Source organism: Bos grunniens, chromosome 5 (assembly GCF_055505025.1).
Source record: "Bos grunniens cultivar Pamir isolate PY7600 chromosome 5, Bosgru_T2T1.0, whole genome shotgun sequence".
In the NCBI taxonomy this organism is placed as follows: domain Eukaryota; kingdom Metazoa; phylum Chordata; class Mammalia; order Artiodactyla; family Bovidae; genus Bos; species Bos grunniens.
The window spans coordinates 68,438,069-68,460,665 of record NC_141169.1 but is presented as its reverse complement, the minus strand read 5'-3'; the positions used below and the strand labels follow the sequence as shown (position 1 = coordinate 68,460,665).

The window sequence follows — 22,597 nt, the reverse complement described above, 5'->3', positions numbered from 1 at the left end:
TTTATTTCTGCTCCGATCTTTACCATTTCTTTTTGTGCGGCTAGCTTTCAGTTTAGTTTGTTCTTTTTCTAGTTCTTTTAGGTTTAAAGTTAAGTTGTTGTTTTGAGATCTTTGTTTTTCAATCTAAATAGCTAGAGGTGTTAATTTTCATTTTAGTCTTGCTTTTTTTGTATCCCATAAACTTGGGTATGTTGTGTTTGCATTTTAACTTGTCCCAAGTTTTCTAATTTTCCGTGTGATTTCTCTTTTGACCCATTGGTTGTTGAAGAGTGTGTCTTTTAATTTCCACATATTTCTGAATTTTTCAGTTTCTCCTTTTGCTATTGATGTCTAGTTTCATTCTTAGTGATAAGAAAAGATACTTCATATGATTTCAGTCTTCTAAAATTAATCAAGACTTGTTTTGTGGCCTAAAATACAGCTGCTGCTGGAGAATGCTCCATGTGCATTTGAGAAAAATATTGTATTCTACTTTTGTTGGGTGGAGTGTTCTAATTGATCTGTGGTGGTGTTCAGGTCCTGTATTTCTTGTTCTTCTGTCTCCTATTTTTATCCATTATAGAAAGTGGGCTACTGATGTTTCCTATTATTATTGTAAAGCTGTCTCTTGTTCCCTTCAGTTCTGTTAATGTTCGCGTCATATATTTTGGACCTCTGATGTTTGGTTCATATGTGCTTTTAATTGTTATATATTTTTGGTGAATTGATCCTTTTAACATGATGTAATGTCATTCTTTGTGTCTTGTAACTATTTTTGACCCAAAGTCTGTTTTGCCTGATACTAGGATAGCCACTTTTGTTTTGGTTACAATTTGTGTGGAATGTCTTTTTTAGTCTTTTCACTTTCAACTCTGTGTGTTCTTAGATCTAAAATAAATTGTCTTGTAGACAGCATATATTTGGATCCATCCTGGAGTGATCAGACCAGAATTGATTAATGTGTCAGAGATTATGTGGGCAATGAATATTACCCGTCAAAGGAATCCCTTGAGAATGTAGATGCTTCCAATGTTGCTGCAGTTTCTCAAAATAAATTTAGATGCCCCCTTTGGGATATATTTGAGAGCCAGCTTGAGGCACTGGAGAAAATTAATTTCATTATCATTAATTCATTGTCATGTACTTTAGTCTTAGGAGTGTGCCAGTTGACTTTTTACCTATTGTCAGAAATAAGATCCATCTTGAAAAGTTTGCCACCACTGGGAATATTTAGAAAACTGTGCTGTATGTAGGGTTTCATATATTTTAGGAGAAAGAGAATTATTGAAAGATTTAAAGAAATTCAACCATGGAAGAAGATAGGCATCCTTAGGACTTGTAGAGCAGGGATTCTAGCTTTAGGGGAGTAACCAGAGTGAATTTTCAAAATAGTAAACTATATACCACTTCTGTCCTTAAAAGCGCTCTCCTTAGAAGTATCCCTTTCTCCCTTAGAGTAAACGCCTGGCTTCCTGCAGTTGCTGTGCTCAAGCTCTGTCTCCCCAACCTCTCCTCCCCTCTGAAGGCACCTCCTGCCTCTGCCCTCTCTCCTTCTCTGCCCTAGGTTCCTTGCCTTGCTGTTTCTTAGCACACCCTGCTCCCAGCATGTTCCTGCCCCGGGATCTTTGCACTTGACCTTTTTCCAGCCAGAATTTTTCTCTTCCCATACATTTACGTACTTTTACTGCTTGAATGTCCCTTTGTTAGCCTGGCCTTCTTACTCTCTATAAAATGGTAACTCCTTATTTTGCTTGATTTTCGTCCATTGTGTTTCTTACCACCTGCCATTGTGTATTGGCTTGCTTATTTTTTTTTTGGTCCGTATTTCCCATGAGAGCAGAGGTTTGTTATTTTTGTTCACTATTTTATTCTCAGTTTCTAGCACAGGGCCTGGCAAACAGTAGTATTTAATAAATGTTTGTCAAATGAGAAAATGAACAGCCATTCAGTATGGTGATTGTATATCTTAAATTTGCCAGGACATAACTTATATGAAAGAGATGGGAATACCAGACCACCTGACCTGCCTCTTGAGAAACCTGTATGCAGGTCAGGAAGCAACAGTTAGAACTGGACATGGAATAACAGACTGGTTCCAAATAGGAAAAGGAGTACATCAAGGCTGTATATTGTCACCCTGCTTATTTAACTTATATGCAGAGTACATCATGAGAAACTCTGGGCTGGAAGAAGCACAAGCTGGAATCAAGATTGCCAGGAGAAATATCAATAACCTCAGATATGCAGATGACACCACCCTTATGGCAGAAAGTGAAGAGGAACTAAAGAGCCTCTTGATGGAAGTGAAAGAAGAGAGTGAAAAAGTTGGCTTAAAGCTCAACATTCAGAAAACGAAGATCATGGTATCCAGTCCCATCACTTCATGGGAAATAGATGGGGAAACAATGGAAACAGTGGCTGACTTTATTTTTTTGGGCTCCAAAATCACTGCAGATGGTGATTGCAGCCATGAAATTAAAAGACGCTTACTCCTTGGAAGGAAAGTTATGACCAACCTAGACAGCATATTAAAAAGCAGAGACATTACTTTGCCAACAAAGGTCTGTCTAGTCAAGGCTATGGTTTTTCCAGTAGTCATGTATGGATGTGAGAGTTGGACTGTGAAGAAGGCTGAGTGCCGAAGAATTGATGCTTTTGAACTGTGGTGTTGGAGAAGACTCTTGAGAGTCCCTTGGACTGCAAGGAGATCCAACCAGTCCATTCTAAAGGAGATCAGTCCTGGGTGTTCTTTGGAAGGACTTATGCTAAAGCTGAAACTCCAGTACTTTGGCCACCTCATGCGAAGAGTTGACTCATTGGAAAAGACTCTGATGCTGGGAGGGATTGGGGGCAGGAGGAGAAGGGGACGACAGAGGATGAGATGGCTGGATGGCATCACCGACTCGATGGACAGGAGTTTGGGTGAACTTTGGGAGTTGGTGATGGACAGGGAGGCCTGGCGTGCTGCAATTCATGAGGTTGCGAAGAGTTGGACACGACTGAGCTACTGAACTGAACTTATATCAGATATTCTGGCTTATTGTCATATCACAGGAGTACAATATTTGGAATGAAGATACGATCATGTATGTTGGTTGGTCCTGAATGATCATTCCAAGTCTGAAATTTTTCATAACCCAGGAGGCCTGGCATGCCATGGATGTTCCCCAGCCTTCTGTGGGTGGATTGAATAAAAACCTTCAGAAGCATTTCAATTTACCCTCCTTCTGCCCCTGACCTAATTGTTGTTTTAGAGACCGTGGTTAACGATTCAAGATCCTATGTTTCTGTGGGGGCTGTGACTCAAGCAATTATTTCTGGAACAGAAACTTTCTTTGGAGGGGGGTGGGGAATGGCCAAAGCCTGGGGCAAAATTGGCTTTAATTAAGTGTAATTCATTGAGTTCAGCTTGGTTAATGACCAACCATTACAATTAAAATTAATTCAGTGAATGCCTGTTGTGTCTGGGAAAGGTAATGAAATGGTTTCAATTCTGTTGTGATGACTGTTGACTTTTTGTGATCTTTGCAATCAGGACTTGACCCTGAAGCATGGCTGGCGAACGGGTGCGATTATCCCCGAATTAAGATCCGAGCTCAAAACCATGAACACGGAGCAGTACATTCAAACTGTGGCCTGGCTACAGACCCTGACCGGGTTATTGGAGCAGATGCAGGTTTGGAATTCTTTTTCTCTTCTACTTTTTCTTTCTTTCTTTTTTTTTTAAGAATTATTTATTTGTTTTTGGCTCTGCTCCGTCTTCATTGCTACGTGCGGAATTTCTCTCGTTGTGGTGCACAGGCTTCTCATTGCGGTGGCTTTTCTTGTTGTGGAGCACAGGCTCTAGAATGCACAGGCTCAGTATAACTGTGGCACATGGGCCTAGTTCCTCCTCAGCATGTGGGATTTTCCTGGACCAGGGATTGAACCTGTGTCCCCTGCAGCGGCAGGTGGATTCTTAACCACTGGGCCGCCAGGGAAATCCTCCCCTACTATTTTCTTTAAGCCTGAGGTTAGTCCACTGATCAGAGTTATTTCAGATATGTTTCTGTTCAATTGTAGTCCTAAAGTATGAGGCAGAAGCTATCCTGCAGAATAACCACTGGGGTGATTTTGCCCCTGAAAGAATCTTGCCACTTTCCCTAAAGAGAATTTTAAAAATGACTGCCAAAGCCATTTGGAGAAAGTTTTGTGGGGCCCATGTGGGGAATTCCAGAGTCCTTACTTCTCCACCCAAGCCCCACTGGGAGATATTCTGTGGGTAGTGGGATTCGAGAACCTCTGCCTAGTGTTTGGGTCCAGTCCTCCTGCTGCCTTTTGCCTGCTGTGGGACTTCTCCTTTCTGGGCCTCAGTTTCCCCATCTGTGAAAGGGAATGAACACTTCAGGCCGGACACCACAGCTTGCTGGGAAGAGTCTCAGAGCAAGAATCGAGATCTCTGACTGCAGCTTCCATCTGACTTTGAAGCAGTTTGCTGGCTCACTGGAGTTCAGTGGTGGTTTTTTTTTTTTTTCTTTCTGTGAGTTACATAGCCAGTTTTAGGCAGATAGTGAGGAAAGTCATTTTGGTAATTTCCTGGCCCATGGACTATGCCCTCTGTTGCAGCTGTGACTGCCCCCCTCCCCCTTTCCCCCCCCACCCCGCCCCGCCAAGTCTCATGAGACACCTTGCTTTCTCACCTGATTTAGCTGGCCTGGCCCTCAGCGTCTCAGCGTGAGTGCTGACTCTTAGGATAAGGGGCGTGGATGCCTGCTTTCTTGGCTAACACACCTGCAGCCTCTGGCCATGGCCTGGTGCCCACAGCCTGCCAGCCTGCTTTGGAAATGGGCAGGGAACTGCCTTGCTTGGCCCAGCTGGCAGCGAGCTCAGGCAAGGATGCAGGGAGTGCCAGGCCCTCACTCCAGGGCACACACCTTCCAGGGCATGGGGCCCCGCACGTCCCCTGGGCCTTGCTTCCAGCTCGTCTTGGCTGTGTTGCTCTTTGGCTCGCCTCTGACGAGGACTGGTTCTGTTTCCCTCCCTGTGCTTGTCTGTGAGGTGTTTGTCTAAAAATAAAAGGCATGGATTCTGGGTTAATGCAGCTTCAAGTCTGTGCATAGGTCACACGTAATAATAGTTACTCTCTAGATGCCAGGCATTGTGCTGAGCGCTTGCTCTGCAACATTACTCCTCACTCGTCCCAGCTGTCCTGTGTACAATTTTCCACTTTAGAATGAGGAAACTGGGTGTCTGAGAGGTTAGGTAACATGTCCAAGGTCATAAAACAACAGAGCAAGGACTTGAACCTGGGCTGTGTGGTGCCCGAGTCCCTGCTTTGGGGCAGTGCACAGAAGTGCTGTTTTACTTGGCGGTTTAGAGCTTTCGTGTATAGCTAGAGCCCTCCCCTTAGGTGCGGTCTCTCTGTGATGCGGGCAGCTGGTCAGATACACAGATGCAGCCTGCAGGTAGATGGTTTAACTTTGGTTTCCTTTTCCAGCTTTCTGTCTGGGTGGATTCTCTAGGATGTAGAGGAAGGTGATTGATGATTAAAAAATTACCCGAATGAGCAGCATTTCTCACTGTGCTTTCTGTTCCCTTTCTCCTCTCCCCCGATCCCTGCGTTCACCTAGAAAACTATACATTATTCCAGTGATTCTGTGTCAGACGTTTCTATAGCTCCTCTTTTTCTGATAATGGGCACATAGCACATTATCTGGACACTATTTTCTGAGAAGAGAAATTGGTCCTTGAACTTGGGTGTGATTTTTTTTTTTTCCTTTTTCATTTTGGAAGCCAAAAGTGTTACCTGGAGCTGGGTCTGATGAATTAACTGGAAGTATTTAATTTTTGGATTTAAGGAAGTAGCTATAAAGAAGAATTTTTGTTCATTAGCCTTGAAGTGCCCTCCTGAGTGGTACTGTTCATGGTGGTCATGCTGGTGGATGATGTGCTGGTATTAAGTCTTTTAGGTAACCATGTTAGAGCCATAGTTAGCCCGGGTTGGACAGACTTCTGCAACAAGCTAGCTAGCCATTGTGTGAGGTCGTGCAGGTCGTACGGTCTCAGCTCCATGCTGGTAGCGTGAAAGCAGCCTTGGACAATATGTGAGCAACCAGTTGTAGCTGTATCCCTGACATTTTATTGGGGGACACTAAAATTTTAATTTCATATCATTTTTACGCATCATGAAGTTATTTTTCTTTTGAATTTTTTTCAACAACTTCAAAAGGAAAATCCATTCTTGAGCTCATTGGGATGATAGAAAGGTGGGCAGTGGGCTGGATTTGGTCTCCATTGGTACAGGTTATCAGCCTTCTGGCTAGATGGCAATAATTCTGCCCATGCAGGAGTGGGCTAGCCTGTACAGTATATTTTCATAGATTGTAGCCATAAATGGCTGAGTGAGCTAATGAACGAGAGGGGCTGAAGGTGGCTGAGGTGTCTGTAGGATCAGCTTCTGGTGTGGGCTTCTGGTTAGTCTTTTCCCGTGCCAGGTCCCCATCCTTGAGTGCATGGTATCACTTAAAGGTGAATTATAGCTAAGGAAACCCAGTGTTTGAAGTATTTTAAAGTAGGCATCAGACTCCTAAGATTGCTGTCTTACAAAGTTTGGCCTTGTAGGAGGATCCAAGCTGGAGAAGGGGTGGCTCAAGGAGAAACTGCTTTTTCTTCTAATGGAAGAGCCTTCAGCATGTTTAAAAGCTGACGGGTAGACTCCAGGGAGGAGGTTGATCACTGGGGAGAGATGGTGAACGACGAAGAAAGGGCAGGTGGGAGGGAGCCGTGGGTGGGCGTGGGTGGGCCTTGCGCGGGAGGGTGTGAGGGGAGGCTGGGCTGCGGTGCACACACCCAGAGCTCAGGTGCCCCCTGCTCGAGGGGGTGCTCCCTGGCTCAGCTCTCTGGGGCCTTCCTCCTTCGCCTGTCCCTTCAGCAGTCTTGGGCTTTGCTGGAGATGATCCCGCATCCCTGGCCCCGCCCTGTTCTGGAAAAGCTGAGCTGGAGAAGGTGCCGTAGACTTGGAGACCCAACCTGGCTCTTCATGTCTGTGTAGCCCGCCCTCGGGTAGGGGCCCTGCTGAGGGGAGAGTGGAGAGGCGCAGTCACGTGGCCTATGGCCGCTGGCTTCCCAAAGGAGAAAGCACTAGTGCACTTTGGTTATCTTGCTTCTGGTCGCTAGTCAGAGAATCCTCCTCCTGCAAGCGCAGGGAGAAGCTGCTCCTTCACACTGGACACAGGGGCCCTGATGGTGGGCCGAGAGGTGGGCAGAGGTGGGAGGAAGACTGGTGTCCCATTCTGTGCAGTGTCACACTGTTTTGTCCTGGTCTGCTTACCTGGGTGCCCCCTGCCAGGGTCCGCATCTCGTTCTCTTATATCTTCAGTATCTAGCACAGCGCTTGCCACACAGAGGTGCTGAATATGTACCTGTGTGTATATATGTATGCATATATGTATACATGTATATCCATATGTATGCATGTGTATCTGTATAGGTATGTTTGTGTGCATACGTGTGTGTGTATGTGTATTTATGTTTATATATATATGTATAAACAAATTCTCTGTGGCACCCTACAGAGTTTTGATCTAGTCTTACATTTTGTAGTGCCTCAATTCTATGGTGAGTGATTTGTTGACTTAAAATATGAGAGCTTATTGAAATCAAACTCACAGGACCTGCCTCGACACCCCCAGAAGGGACCAGTCTTCTGGTGCTCCAGTAACACACATCCAGTGGTCATTCAGAGGTGGCTGCTTCCTGCTGGTGTAGACAACAGTGGCAGGCAGGAAATCGAGATTACAAGCTCAGGGTTTTGATTTGAGTGGCAGCAGCCCGTAGCGGGTAACTTGGTCAAGCTCTTGATCTGGGCATACGTGATAAACAGAAGGGCCTTGGCTCCCATGTCAAAGCAGATGGTTTGCTCATTTGGCATTTTCCTCTGGGTCCTGAGGCTGCCCCAACCCTGCCTGGCCCCTGCAGTCACGTGCACCTCTGGCTCTGGTTCGTGTGTTCGGTTTAACCCTAGGAGGCTTGGAGAGAGACTTGTGAGATTCCATGTTAGGGTGCATACAGCTGTCATTTTCTTTTTGCCTTTTGTTCACATTTCAGTCCACCTGGAGAATTCTCCACTTTCCATCTGGTTGAGGTGTTCTGCCTTCTTGCCTTTTACAAAAACAGTTTTTTTTCTCTTAAACACTTTAAAAGGTATTAATAAAATAATATTGAGGAAAAAGATTAAGCCAATTATAACTGTTACCCTTGAACAAATTAAAGAAAAAATTTCATGTTAATTTCCAAATGCACATGTTTTTACATGCTTGAAATTTGTGGATGCACTGTTACATCTGCTGTTTCCACTCACTGATGTTTTATGTGTGTGTGTGTATAGGACATATATTTATGATATATATAAATGGGTCTGTTAGGTAGTGTGTATTAGGTATATATTTATATGTGTAACACACATGTATAACGGATACATGACACGCATATAATACACACATTTTATGTGGACATACATGTATTCCAGTTCTAGTTCAGTCACTCAGTCGTGTCCAACTCTTTGTGACCCCATGAATGGCAGCACGCCAGACCTCCCGGTCCATTACCAACTCCCGGAGTTCACTCAAACTCATGTCCATCGAGTCGGTGATGCCATCCAGTCATCTCATCCTCTTTCGTCCCCTTCTCTTCCTGCCCCCAATCCCTCCCAGCATCAGAGTCTTTTTCAATGAGTCAACTCTTCACATGAGGTGGCCAAAGTATTGGAGTTTCAGCTTCAGCATCAGTCCTTCCAATGAATACCCAGGACTGATCTCCTTTAGCATGGACTGGTTGGATCTCCTTGTAGTCCAGGGGACTCTCAAGAGTCTTCTCCAACACCACAGTTCAGAAGCATCAATTCTTCAGCACTCAGCTTTCTTCACAGTCCAACTCTCACATCCATACATGACCACTGGAAAAACCATAGCTTTGACTAGACAGACCTTTGTTGGCAAAGTAATGTCTGCTTTTTATATGCTAACTAGGTTGGTTATAACTTTCCTTCCAAGGAGTAAGCATCTTTTAATTTCATGGCTGCAATCACCATGTGCAGTGATTTTGGAGCCCCCAGAAATAAAGTCTGACACTGTTTCCACTGTTTCCCCATCTATTTTCCATGAAATGATGGGACTAGATGCCATAATCTTAGTTTTCTGAATGTTGAGCTTTAAGTCAAATTTTTCACTCTCCTCTTTCACTTTCATCAAGAGGCTCTTTAGTTCCTCTTCACTTTCTGGCATAAGGGTGGTGTCATCTGCATATCTGAGGTTATTGATATTTTTCCCTGCAATCTTGATTCCAGCTTGTGCTTCTTCCAGCCCAGCATTTCTCATGATGTACTCTGCATATAAGTTAAATAAGCAGGGTGACAATATACAGCCTTGACGTACTCCTTTCCCAATTTGGAACCAGTCTGTTCCATGTCGAGTTCTAACTGTTGTTTCTTGACCTGCATAAAGATTTCTCAAGAGGCAGGTCAGGTGGTCTGGTATTCCCTTCTTTTTCAGAATTTTCCACAGTTTATTGTGATCCACACAGTCAAAGGCTTTGGCATAGTCAAGAAAGCAGAAATATATGTTTTTCTGGAACTCTCTTGCTTTTTTGATGATCCAGTGGATGTTGGCAATTTGATCTCTGGTTCCTCTGCCTTTTCTAAAACCAGCTTGAACATCTGGAAGTTCACGGTTCACGTATTGCTGAAGCCTGGCTTAGAGAATTTTGTGCGTTACTTTACTAGCATGTGAGATGAGTGCAATTGTGCGGTAGTTTGAGCATTCTTTGGCATTGCCCTTCTTTGGGATTGGAATGAAAACTGACCTTTTCCAGTCCTGTGGCCACTGCTGAGTTTTCCAAATTTGCTGGCATATTGAGTACAGCACTTTCACAGTATAATCTTTCAGGATTTGAAATAGCCTCACTGGAATTCCATCACCTCCACTAGCTTTGTTCGTAGTGATGCTTTCTAAGGCCCACTTGACTTCACATTCCAGGATGTCTGGCTCTAGGTCAGTGATCACACCATCGTGATTATCTGGGTCGTGAAGATCTTTTTTGTATAGTTCTTCTGTGTATTCTTGCCACCTCTTCTTAATATCTTATGCTTCTGTTAGGTCTATACCATTTCTGTCCTTTATCAAGCCCGTCTTTGCATGAAATGTTCCCTTGGTATCTCTAATTTTGTCGACGAGATCTCTAGTCCTTCTCATTCTGTTGTTTTCCTCTATTTCTTTGCTTTGATCGCTGAGGAAGGCTTTCTTATCTCTCCTTGCTATTCTTTGGAACTCTGGATTCAGATGCTTATATCTTTCCTTTTCTCCTTTGCTTTTCACTTCCCTTCTTTTCACAGCTATTTTTAAGGCCTCCCCAGACAGCCATTTTGCTTTTTTGCATTTCTTTTTCTTGGGGATGGTCTTGATCCCTGTCTCCTGTACAGTGTCACGAACCTCTGTCCATAGTTCATCAGGCACTCTGTCTATCAGATCTAGTCCCTTAAATTTATTTCTCACTTTGACTGTATAACTGTAAGGGATTTAAGTCATACCTGAATGGTCTAGTGGTTTTCCCTACTTTCTTCAATTTAAGTCTGAATTTGACAATAAGGTGTTCATGATCTGAGTCACAGTCAGCTCCCGGTCTTGTTTTTGCTGACTGTATAGAGCTTCTCCATCTTTGGCTGCAAAGAATATAATCAATCTGATTTTGGTGTTGACCATCTGGTGATGTCCATGTGTAGAATCTTCTCTTGTGTTGTTGGAAGAGGGTATTTGCTATGACCAGCGTGTTCTTTTGGAAAAACTCTATTAGCCTTTGCCCTACATAATAATATATGTATTATGCTCATACAAAGCCTTTAATAATTTTTTAATATCTCTAGTTTAACAGGGACCTTGCATCCCTGTTTGCGTCATTGTATTATGTCTATGTTTGGTGAAGAAGGGCAGCAGCTGGGAAGTCTGAAAATGTATTATTTCATGCAAGTCCCTATCTCTTAGATCTGAATAAAATTCCTCCCAGAAGAACTACCTGCTAGAAAATTCTCACTACCTAATGAGTTTATTCGTATCCAGAACCTTCTCAGTAATTGGGTTGTGTCCTGCAGGTTCACAGAGATGCGGAATCACAGCTGGTTTTGCAGGAGTGGAAGAAGGAGAGGAAGGATATGAGGTAAGAGTGGCCTGTTGTGAACGGAGTGAATCCTTCACTGTGGCCCCGTGCACTCAGCCCACACGCTTTCCCCAAGGCCAGCCAGAGGTGGGACTCGAAACAGCCTTACTTAGTTGCCAGGGGTGACTGTGACCCCCAGGATCCAGAATGAGCCAGCTGCCGTTAGTGATGAGTGACATTTCCTCGAGGCAGCAGCGAGCTCCCTCCCACCTTCTGCCCACCCCTGAGTTTGTTGTCTGTCTGTCCCTCCCCGCATCCATCCCTCCTTCTGTCCCACTTAACTTCCCTCTTTGGGCAGCCAGCAGCCCAGCGTGGCCAGTGGGACAGTGTTGGAGGTGGCTGTGAACCACAGTGAATCCTTGGGGCTCCTACAGTGCTGGTGCTCATTTGTAACACTGCTGTGTTAGGTATGTGCAGTCACTCAAATCATGATGCTGATTGATGAAGAAAGCCGTCTGCTGTCAGATGGGTGTTTGTCTTAAGGGAATAGTTATTCTTGAGTTGTTTTTTCTTTTTATTAAACTATAGCTGATTTACAGTGTTGTGTTAGTTTCAAGTGTACAGCTGCAGATTCTTCTCCATTATAGGAAAGACTGAATATGTTGAACAGTGATATCAAATAGAGTTGCATGTTCTATATAGTAAGTAAATCCTCTTTGTGTATGTATTTTATATAGTAGCGTGTATCTGTTCATCTCACACTCCTAATTTATCCCTTCCCCTCTTCTTTTCCCTTTGGTACCCATAAATTTGTTTTCTCTGTCTGTGAATCTGTTTCTGTTTTGTAAATAAGTTCATTTGTTTTATTTTTTAGATTCCACATGTAAGTGATATGTGGTATTTGTCTTTCTCTGTCTGACTTCCTTCACTTAGTGTGATAACGTCTAGGTCTGCCCATGTTGCTGCAGATGACATTATTTCATTTTTTTTTTTTTTTATGGCTGAGTAGAGTCAGACACGACTGAGCGACTGAACTGAACTGAACTGAATAGTATATGTGTGTGTATGTGTATGAAAAGTGAAAGTGAGGGTGTTAGTCGCTCAGTCGTGTCCAACTCTTTGCGACCTCTTGGACTGTAGTGTGCCAGGTTCTTCTGTCCTTGGAATTCTCCAGGCAAGAATACTGGAGAGGGTAGCCATTCCCTTCTCCAGGGGATCTTCCTGACCCAGGGATTGAATCTGCGTCTCCTGCATTGCAGGGAGATTCTTTACCATCTGAGCCATGGCTTGGCTCAGAGCATTTGGCACTTAATTCAGGCTAGATGGTAAAGATTTTAAAGGAGAATTATTCTCAGGAGGCCTTGTGGACAGTTGTGCTTCCCTGTAGCAGAGGGTGCTGTGTATGTGGGCAGTGTTGATGTGGCCATTTCTGCTCTTGTGGTCCCCCCACGCCTCCTTCCCAGGCAGCACAGCTGTCTCTAAGGTTTGGAGGTAGCACTCACTGCCTGGTTCTGATCTCTGAGCAGTGGGCAGTCTGGTGGGACTGGTGTGCCTGGAAAGCAGGGAGAGTCCATTCCTCTGGGCTGCAGAAGCCACGGCTGTACTGATTTGATCCTCCTCCCTCTCAACATGTTGGTTATTGGGAGTGTATTGGTTATTATAATGGGATTATTGGTCTGAAATGTTGGGTGAGAGGGTGATGGGCATATGATGCATATATGCTTATAATTCAGGCTTCAAGGAGGTGCTTGAAGCTCTGTATTAGATGCCAGAGGTGTGCTTACATCGCTGTAATATAATGCTTAATCTCTTAGATATAAAGTACTTTCAAGTTTATGATACACTCTTATTTCTCTTACCTTATGGAGTTCTCACTATAACCTCACGAGAAGGGGGCCTTGATCTTGTTCTGTAGATGAGGGAAGTTTGGAGCCTCTGAGAATATTCTCCATTTCTGTGGACCTTCAGAAGTGGCTCTTTCACCTTCCATTTTTGTTTGGGAAATGGGGTGTGCATGTTTAGGGGCTCCCACCTTCCCTCTGGAGCCTTCAGCTGTGTTCTCTCCACTGGCCTAAGTGGGGAATGTGGTCAGAACCATTTTGATGGATGAACAGACTGTTTTCCCAATTAGAAGTCAGGGCTGCTCTAGGCTAATTTGAGTCCTATGCATATGAAGTAGGAAGTCAAGAAACATCTGGAGTAACAGGCAAATTTGGCCTTGGAGTACAGAATGAAGCAGGGCAAAGGCTAATAGAGTTTTGCCAAGAGAACTCACTGGTCATAGCAAACACCCTCTTCCGACAACACAAGAGAAGACTCTACACATGGACATCACCAGATGGTCAACACCAAAATCAGATTGATTATATTCTTTGCAGCCAAAGATGGAGAAGCTCTATACAGTCAGCAAAAACAAGACCGGGAGCTGACTGTGGCTCAGATCATGAACTCCTTATTGCCAAATTCAGACTTAAATTGAAGAAAGTAGGGAAAATCACTAGACCATTCAGGTATGACCTAAATCAAATCCCTTACGATTATACAGTGGAAATGAGAAATAGATTTAAGGGACTAGACTGATAGACAGAGTGCCTGATGAACTATGGATGGAGGTTCGTGACATTGTACAGGAGACAGGGATCAACACCATCCCCAAGAAAAAGAAATGCAAAAAGGCAAAATGGCTGTCTGAGGAGGCCTTAAAATAGCTGTGTAAAGAAAAGAACCTAAAAGCAAAGGAGAAAAGAAAAGATATACCCATTTGAGCATAGTTTCAAAGAATAGCAAGGAGAGATAAGAAAGCCTTCCTCAGTGATCAGTGCAAAGAAATAGAGGAAAACAATAGAATGGGAAAGACTAGAGATCTCTTCAAGAAAATTAGAGATACCAAGGGAACATTTCATGCAAAGATGGGCTCGATAAAGGACAGAAATGGTATGGACCTAACAGAAGCAGAAGATATTAAGAAGAGGTGGCAAGAATACACAGAAGAACTATACAAAAAAGATCTTCACAACCCAGATAATCATGATGGTGTGATCACTCACCCAGAACCAGACATCCTGGAATGCAAAGTCAAGTGGGCCTTAGGAAGCATCACTACAAACAAAGCTAGTGGAGGTGATGGAATTCCAGTTGAGCTGTTTTAAATCCTGAAAGATTATGCTGTTGAAGTGCTGCACTCAATATGCCAGCAAATTTGGAAAACTCAGCAGTGGCCACAGGACTGGAAAAGGTCAGTTTTCATTCCAGTCCCAAAGAAAGGCAATGCCAAAGAATGCTCAAACTACTGCACAATTGCACTCATCTCACATGCTAGTAAAGTAATGCTCAAAATTCTCCAAGCCAGACTTCAGCAATACGTGAACCGTGAACTTCCTGATGTTCAAGCTGGTTTTAGAAAAGGCAGAGGAACCACAGATCAAATTGCCACCATCTGTTGGATCATTGAAAAAGCACATGAGTTCCAGAAAAACATCTATTTCTGCTTTATTGACTATGCCAAAACCTTTGACAGTGTGGATCACCACAAACTGTGGAAAATTCTGAAAGAGAAGGGAATACCAGACCACCTGACCTGCCTCTTGAGAAATCTGTACGCAGGTCCGGAAACAATAGTTAGAACTGGACATGAAACAACAGACAGGTTCCAAAAACGAAAAGGAGTACGTCAAGGCTGTATACTGTCACCCTGCTTATTTAACTTATATGCAGAGTACATCATGAGAAATGCTGGGTTGGATGAAGCACAAGCTGGAATCAAGATTTTCAGGAGAAATATCAATAACCTCAGATATGCAGATGATACCACCATTATGGCAGAAAGCAAAGAACTAAAGAGCCTCTTGATAAAAGTGAAAGAGAGTGAAAAAGTTTGCTTAAAGCCTAATATTCAGAAACATGCCTAACATCATGGCATCCGGTCCCATCACTTCATGGAAAATAGATGGGGAAACAGTGGAAACAGTGGCACACTTTATTTTTTGGGGCTTCAAAATCACTGCAGCCATGAAATTAAAAGATGCTTACTCCTTGGAAGAAAAGTTATGACCAACCTAGTTAGCATATTAAAAAGCAGAGACATTACTTGCCAACAAAAGTCTGTCTGGTCAAAGCTATGGTTTTTCCAGTAGTCGTGTATAGATGTGAGAGTTGGACTATAAAGAAAGCTGAGCACCAAAGATTGATGCTTTTGAACTGTGGTGTCGGAAGAGACTCTTGAGAGTCCCTTGGACTGCAAGGAAATCCACCCAGTCCATCCTAAAGGAAATCAGTCCTGAATATTCATTGATAGGACTGATATTAAAGCTGAAACTCCAATACTTTGGCCACCTGATGTGAAGAACTGACTCATTTAAAAAGACCCTGATGCTGGGAAAGATTGAAGGTGGGAGGAGAAGGGGACCACCAAGCATAAGGTGGTTGGATGGCATCACCGACTCAATTGATGTGTTTGAGTAAATTCCGGGAGTTGGTGATGGACAGGGAGGCCTGGCGTGCTGCAGTCCATGGGGTTGCAAGAGTCCGACACGACTGAGCGACTGAACTGAAGCATATGAAACAGTGATTAAAAATTTTTTTTTATTGATGTATAGTTGATGTACAATATTATATTAGTTTCAGGTATACAACATAGTGATTCAAAATTTTTATGGATTTTGTAACTTTTTTTTTACCTTTTATATTGGAGTGTAATTAACATTGTATTAGTTTCAGATGTACAGTAAAGTGATTCATTTATATAGATATATATGTATAACTTTTTTTAATGTATCTTTAAATAAATTTGTTTTTGGCTGCACTGGGTTTTTGTTGCTATGCGCGGGCTTTCTCTAGGTGCGGTGTGCGGGCTTCTCATTGCAGTGGCTTCTCTTGTTGCAGAGCACAGGCTCTAGGAGTTGCATTGCGTGGGCTCAGTAGTTGTGGCACATGGGCTTAGTTGCCCAGCGGCATGTGGAATCTTCTCAGACCAGGGATCACAGGCACGTACCCTGCATCTGCAGGTGGATTCTTAACCACTGGATTGCCGGGAAGGTCCTACGTGTATCTCTTCTCTGTGAAACAGTGATTTTGGTGTCATCTGATGTCAGTAACTAAAAGCAGACCTTCGGGGAGTCACACTGTTGCTTTGCTCTTCTCTCGCCTCTTCAGGGAAATGACCAAAGGTTTCTTCAATGCCCAGTTTGGGAGCTTGTTCCGCACAGACCAGAACCCCACGTACTTCCTGCGGCGCCTGTCGCGGTTCGCCGACATCTACATGGCGTCCCTGAGCTGCCTGCTGAACTACGACGTCAGCCACACCTTCTACCCCCGGCGGACCCCACTGCAGCACGAGCTGCCCGCCTGGTCTGATCGGCCCCCGGCCGCCCGGCTGCCACTGCTGCAAGAGGCCCAGGCCAAGTAGCTGGCGGCCCCCAAACCCCTGGGCACCAAAAGCCAGGACCGGTGATGGCCCCACGCTGGGCAGACTCTGCGGGGATGTGAGCGTCCCTTTTGGAAATGATACAGATAGTCTTAGTGATACCTGTTTTGTACATTATGGAGGATACCCCGAAGCTCGTGGAGAAGGGAGCTCACAGCTCGCAGAGCCCGCCCTCCTATGCACGTGGGGAGGGGACAGCGGCTGGCCTCCTGTCGACACCCTATGATCAGCCTTCTTGTTTCCCAAGGTACTGTATCCAGCATCGGACTTCCTGGGATGGGGAGTCTTCTTGATGTCTGCTCTGTATTCCAGCAGGTGATGTTTTGAAACTCTTCTTAACTCTTCTGTGGAAAGTGCATGGAAAATGCTGAACACGCACAGACAGTGCTGGACCCGGTGACGTGCATCCCTGGTGAACTGCTGATGCTTTAGTGGGCACTTGGATGGTGTACCGTGGTGTCAGCAGCTGAGATGGAGCCCAGTCGGCAGCTGGTTCCCACACATCTGGTACTAGGGCTCTGGCACACTGGTGCCTCCCTTGACAGCAGACTCAGCCTCCCTGGAGGTCTTATGTGAGAAGGAACAGGAGAAGTTGCAAGTCCTTGGCCTTGATTGTCCTCAGTATCCATTTCCTGTGTCTTGCCCCACAGGGGGGAAGGACCATGGTGTCCCAAGTGGTGGGCAGGTTCACTCTTTTCTCTCAGAAAAGGAGGACAAGGAGAGAAAAGCTTCTGGTTTAATGTCCTGCCAGCAGAACAGACTGTAGAATGAGGCTGCTACATGCCAACGAGCGAGAGGAACCAGTGCGTTTGTGGTGGGTATCCCAGGACTTTATAACCCCTGACACTACCACCACACGTGTGTTGCTTGAACCTGCTCATTGGAGGATGAAAAATGAAACGAAGAAAAATGTCCTCATAACTTAGTGCCGTGTGGCGACCCCCCAGCCCCCAGGTGTTTTGCAATATTGTTAAACTGTGTGTTACCAGAAACCCTCCTCGTTGGAGGGCAGTGATTCATCAGCCGAGGAGACGGGCTTGAATCCAGCCAGAGCGAGGGAGGTGGCCCTCTCTGCTTAGCTGTCTCCCACCTTCTCCCTGTAGATCGCTTTCCTGACATGTTTATGTGTCTGTTTTGGGAATTTCTGTAGTGTCTGTGTTTAAGGTGGGAGCGGATCAAGGACATTGACGTTGAGAGAAACAGAGTTGGAAATAGCCTCACTGAGTGAGTGTTCCCATTTCTGAGGACAAGGCAAGTGGCACCTGTTCTTAAACCTGAAGGATGCAGGGGTGGAGGAAAGGGGCTTGAGGAGAGACTGCTCGCTTATTTGGCGTTTTTAATGAATTTGTGTGGAGCCAGCTGTTGAGGAAATGTGAGCTTGGCCTGCCACAGGCTACCTGCCTGAGTGCAGAAATTAGGTGACTTCTATGCTATGCTATGCTAAGTCATGCTATAGAAGTTTTTTAATGTTTAACGCTATAGTTTTTTAACGCTATAGAAGTGTTTTAATGGGACTGTTGTTGTTTAGTAGACTCTTGGCAACCCCATGAACTGTAGCCCACCAGGCTCCTCTGTCCATGGGATTTCCCAACCAGGAATACTGGAGTGGGTTGTGATTTCCTTCTCCAGGGGATCTTCCTGACCCAGGGGTCGAATGCACATCTCCTGCATTGGCAGGTGGATTCTTTACTGACTGAGCCACCAGGCATACCTGTGATCTTTTCTTATATTTAACTAAAATAGTGAAGGTGACTCTCTAGACCTAATAGGCCCAGTTGGCCTTCTTTTTTCCCTTTATTATAAACACAGGTGTCCATTCCCTTTTCAGGCTGCAGGAGGCATTTTGTTGGCTGTTTGTTAGTGCCTGGGGGTTTTAAGCATCAGAGTGCATTGGAGACTGGCATTTCAGGGGTGCAGGAGGCGCCCAGAACTGCTCAGTGTTGGGGTCCTCAGAGGATATGCTGGTGCTTTGGGCTGATAGTTTCTGCTTTGGAGAAGCTGGTTGAGGAAGTAGGTATTTTAAAACTCTTTGTAATCAGGTATTCACCGGATATATCCTACGTGCCAGTGATAGGGTGTTTTGTTTACTCAAGAAAGTTGTTACCCAACAACTCAGTACAGCTATTCTTACTGCTTTCATGTATGTCTGGGTTAGGAGACCCAAGCCTGGGGCGAGAAATACATTTTCTAGGTGTGTGAATAAGGAATTTTAATGACTTATCACCAATTAAGGTTGAGCAAGCTCCAGGATATAGTGAAGAATAGGGAAGCCTGGCATGCTGCAGTCCATGGGGTCGCAAAGAGTCAGACATGACTGAGCGACTGAACAACAACTGAAGGCCATGGCACATGACGGTATTGAAGTCTGTCTGCGGAGGACCCACTGAGCATGCGCTGGGGCCAGCGCACAGTCAGGGTCAGGACGGCCATCTCTGTATGAAGGACTGAGGGCTTCTCTTTGTCTGTGCTTGTTCATTTTAATTTGTCACTGTCATGACTCAGCTGGGATTCAGCACCCTGTACAGCATTCTGTTCCTCCTGGTTTAGCCTCTGGTGAGCCCGCTGATGAACGCATTTGGGTGCAAGGGAAGGGAGTCTATTTTCTACCACTTAAAAGATCAGTTTGGAAAGTGAGCAGAATAAAATTAGCTTGCACATTGAAAAATATTTTCCCTTTTTAGCATCAGTTAGACTGATTTTCCCAGAAGGATGTGAACAAAAATTCATAGTCCAGGGGCGGCTATCTGTGCCCCTAAGGCTCACCATAGCTGTAGCCGGTTGTCCTGGAAGGGACCTGCACAACTGTTTTTTCCAGAATCGTTTTTTTAAGTAGATGAAACCTGGCTTTTAATATGTTTTAGGAGTTTGGAGAGCTCCCACTTTCCTCCTAACATAGTCTTTAAAATTTTTTTTTCTTTTAAAAATTCCCTTCAGCTCCACTACTGCCAGCTAACATAAACCACCTGTTACTGATTCAGGCCCATCTATGACTGAATTCCTAGTTGCTTTGAAGGCATTGGTTCTCTTAATTAGTGCCAAGGAGAAATGCAAAGTCCTCTTTCCTGCTAGCTAATTTAGCTTTGGGTGAACTAAATAGCTTCCCCCGCCCCTTTTCCTCCCCAAAGGCCTCTAAAGCGGTAGAGTGTGCTAAACGTTGGAATTGGATCTACTCTGCCAAATGCTCATCTGTTGCCAAAGACCCACTTGGGGGCCCTGGTCTGGAATATGCTCTCAGACTCAGTCTGGGTAGAGGCAGGGAGGGTTCCTTGATTGCTCCATTCAACTACCACGGAGCCTGTGTTGTGCTGGCTTAGTACTGATTTCCTTTTGTACTAATTTCCTTTCTTTTCTCCGTTAGCATGTGGGAGCTAGGCTCCAAGCCTGGCTTAAGTGAAAAGTAAAGTTGCTCAGTCATGTCTGACTCTTTGCGATCCCATGGACTGTAGCCCACCAGGCTCCTCTGTCCATGGAATTTTCCAGACAGGAGTACTAGAGTGTCCGACTCTTTGCGACCCCATGGACTGTAACCCACCAGGCTCCTCTCTCCGTGGAATTTTCCAGGCAAGAGTACTAGAGTGGGTTGCCATTTCCTTCTCCAGGGGATCTTCCCAACCCAGGGATTGAACCTGGGTCCTCCCGCATTGTAGGCAGATGCTTTACCATCTGAGCCACCAGGGAAGCCCCCAAGTTTAGCTTAGCTTACCTTTAATACCCTAGTGGATGGAGGAAGAAAAAGGGAGAGAAGTTTCCCTAATGTAAGGCTCAGCACACTTTCCCTGGCAAGGACCGGACGGGAAAAACTTCGGCTTTGCAGGCCGTTTGCTGCAGCCCCTCCTCTGGGACTGGGCCTGCCTGTGGTCCAGGGCAGCCTGGCCTCTGAAGACAGGCTGCAGGCTGGATTTGGCCCTCGGGCGGTGGTTTGCTGACCCCCACATCAACAGATTGTGTGGGTGGCCATGATGAGATGATGATTTTGCTGAAAGTGTGCAGGGTGGTAAGCAACCACAGAACACAGTTGTGTGCAGCCAGTGGAAAGAAGTTCTGTAGGCAAGCTCGCACTTCCCCTAGGAGCTTCTCTCTGGACATATTCACTTATGTGGCCAGTGGTAACATACTGTGTTTCCGGCACATGGCATGATTCTCAGTTGTGTGACTGAGCGGCCAGGCTTGGCACTCATTGAATATACCTCTCGTTGTGCTCATCTGTGATTGTGTTAGTAGCGTTGTGATGGGCTTGGCTACCCTGAAGGACTTTATCCCCCAGCTGCTGTGGGGGTTGGTTGCTGCTGGCTCACTGTCTGCAGCTGTAGGTCCTCTCTGGGAGTTTCCCCCTGTTGAAGAGGCCTGCCTCAGATGAGGGTGTGGTCAGACTCCCTCCCTGGCGCAACTCTGAAGGCCCATCAGCTCCTTCCTGCCCCACCCCCCCCTTCCTTTTTCCCAGGTGTGCATCCCAAGGACAGTTCCCTGTAAACTTCCCGTGTGAGACTCCCCACCTCATGCCTGCTCTCTGGAACCGACCCACAACACTGCTCTGTACTTTTCTACACTGCAGCCTTGAACTCTGACTTAGGACACTGTTTTCTAATTATTTAGTAGAAGGACAGATGGTGCCTGTTTAATTTCAGGCATGGTAAATGCAAATTAGGTAGACTTGCTATTTATCCTGAATGTGAATTTGCTATTTATTCTAAATACTGATTTTATGTTAACATGATGTCAAACTTACTGCCAAATAAAAGTTTGAATTGTATTGTCCAGTTTACTCCCAGTCATCTGCTTTTGTGTGCTTCAGTTAGTGGCAAAAGTCATATCACATTCTAATGTACCCAAAAAAGAATATCCCTGAGTAAAGGGGCAAAAGGTTGATGGTTCCTTCCTTACCACCCTGGTCTCCCCACCCTCAGGAGAGCACACCTGCCTGTTCTCAGAGCTCGAAGACCATGTAGTGAAGCCACAGAAGGAAAATGGGTGTGAATTTGGCCTTAGGTGGCAGCAGGTGACCCACCTAGAATTTCTGTCTCTCACAGACAGTTCCCTCCTTGAGAACAAGGAGAAGACAGCGATCCACCTGTTTGTCTGCAAAGTACCGGGAGAATGGAAAATTGGAAGCAGTGTTTTAAGGGAAGAAAATATTAATACTGAATGAGGAGTGCATGTTGTGAAGTCAGTTCACTGCTGGGTTTGGATATACTTATATTTTGAAGAGCCTTTTTAAACTGTTTGAATGTGTTTAAACTTAATATCCTTGACCTCTATTGTGCTAGGACCTTCATCTCCTTCACTCCTCTCGTGGGTGCCCGTTGTTTTTCCTCTTAATCATGTGCCTTTCTGTCCCCTTGATGGTGGAGTTGGTGGACTCACTAATGAATCCGTCCCACGGTCCCCTTGGGGAGCGAGTTCCTGGAGAGCCAGCATTGCCCTATCACGGCACGTTGTCCAAGAGGAGGTGGTAAATCGTTCCTCTGCCTGAATAAATGCCCTTTCCTGGAGTTGTGAGGAAGCTTCTGAGACTCCAGGGGCTTCTGAACTTTGGACTTGGCTCAGCAAAAACCCTGATGATTTGGAACAAAGTTGTTTGGGCCGTGAGGGTGATGGAGGGGGGTCTGAGATCTGCTCATCCCAGCCTTTCCCATCTCCATTTCCCAGAGGGGGCTCCCGAGCCTGGCCAGTGCTACCCCCGGAGTAGCTTGCAAAAGGGTGGCGGGTGGGCTGGAGGCACTTGGTTGTCACAGTGATGGAGAGGCCACTTCGGGCCTTTTGAGGGTCCGGTGGACATCCAGCCTTGCACAGAGTCCTGCATGGAGAAGAACTGGCCTGATTCTGGACGTTTCATATAAATGGAATCATCTGGTATGTGGTCTTCTGTGTCTGATGACTTCTTTCACTGAGCATCATATTTTCAAGGTTCATCCATGGTGTTGCATGTATCTACTTAGTTCTGTTTTAGGAATGCTATTTCATTGTGTGGCAAGACACAGTTTGGTTATTCATTTGTAAGTCAGTAGACACTTGGCTTGTTTCCATGTTTTGGCTATTATGAATAATACTAATAATGCTACCTGTATAAGTTGT

At 45.2% G+C, this 22,597-nt stretch overlaps 1 protein-coding gene across 4 annotated transcripts in view; it reads left to right on the top strand.

Annotated features, from left to right (window-relative positions):
* The window catches only part of NT5DC3 (5'-nucleotidase domain containing 3), a 70,949-nt gene extending 49,662 nt beyond the window's left edge, over window positions 1–21,287 (top strand). For 3 of the 4 annotated variants that reach the window (XM_086401062.1, XM_086401064.1, XM_086401063.1), the window contains 3 exons: window positions 3,515–3,655; window positions 11,099–11,163; window positions 16,255–21,287. In XM_086401062.1, the coding sequence (XP_086257188.1) occupies window positions 3,515–3,655; window positions 11,099–11,163; window positions 16,255–16,507 (459 nt within the window). In that variant the 3' untranslated portion in view covers window positions 16,508–21,287. The remainder of the gene's footprint in view (window positions 1–3,514; window positions 3,656–11,098; window positions 11,164–16,254) is intronic. The other variant, XR_015164004.1, reaches the window with a different exon arrangement.
* The last annotated feature ends 1,310 nt before the right edge of the window (window positions 21,288–22,597 follow it).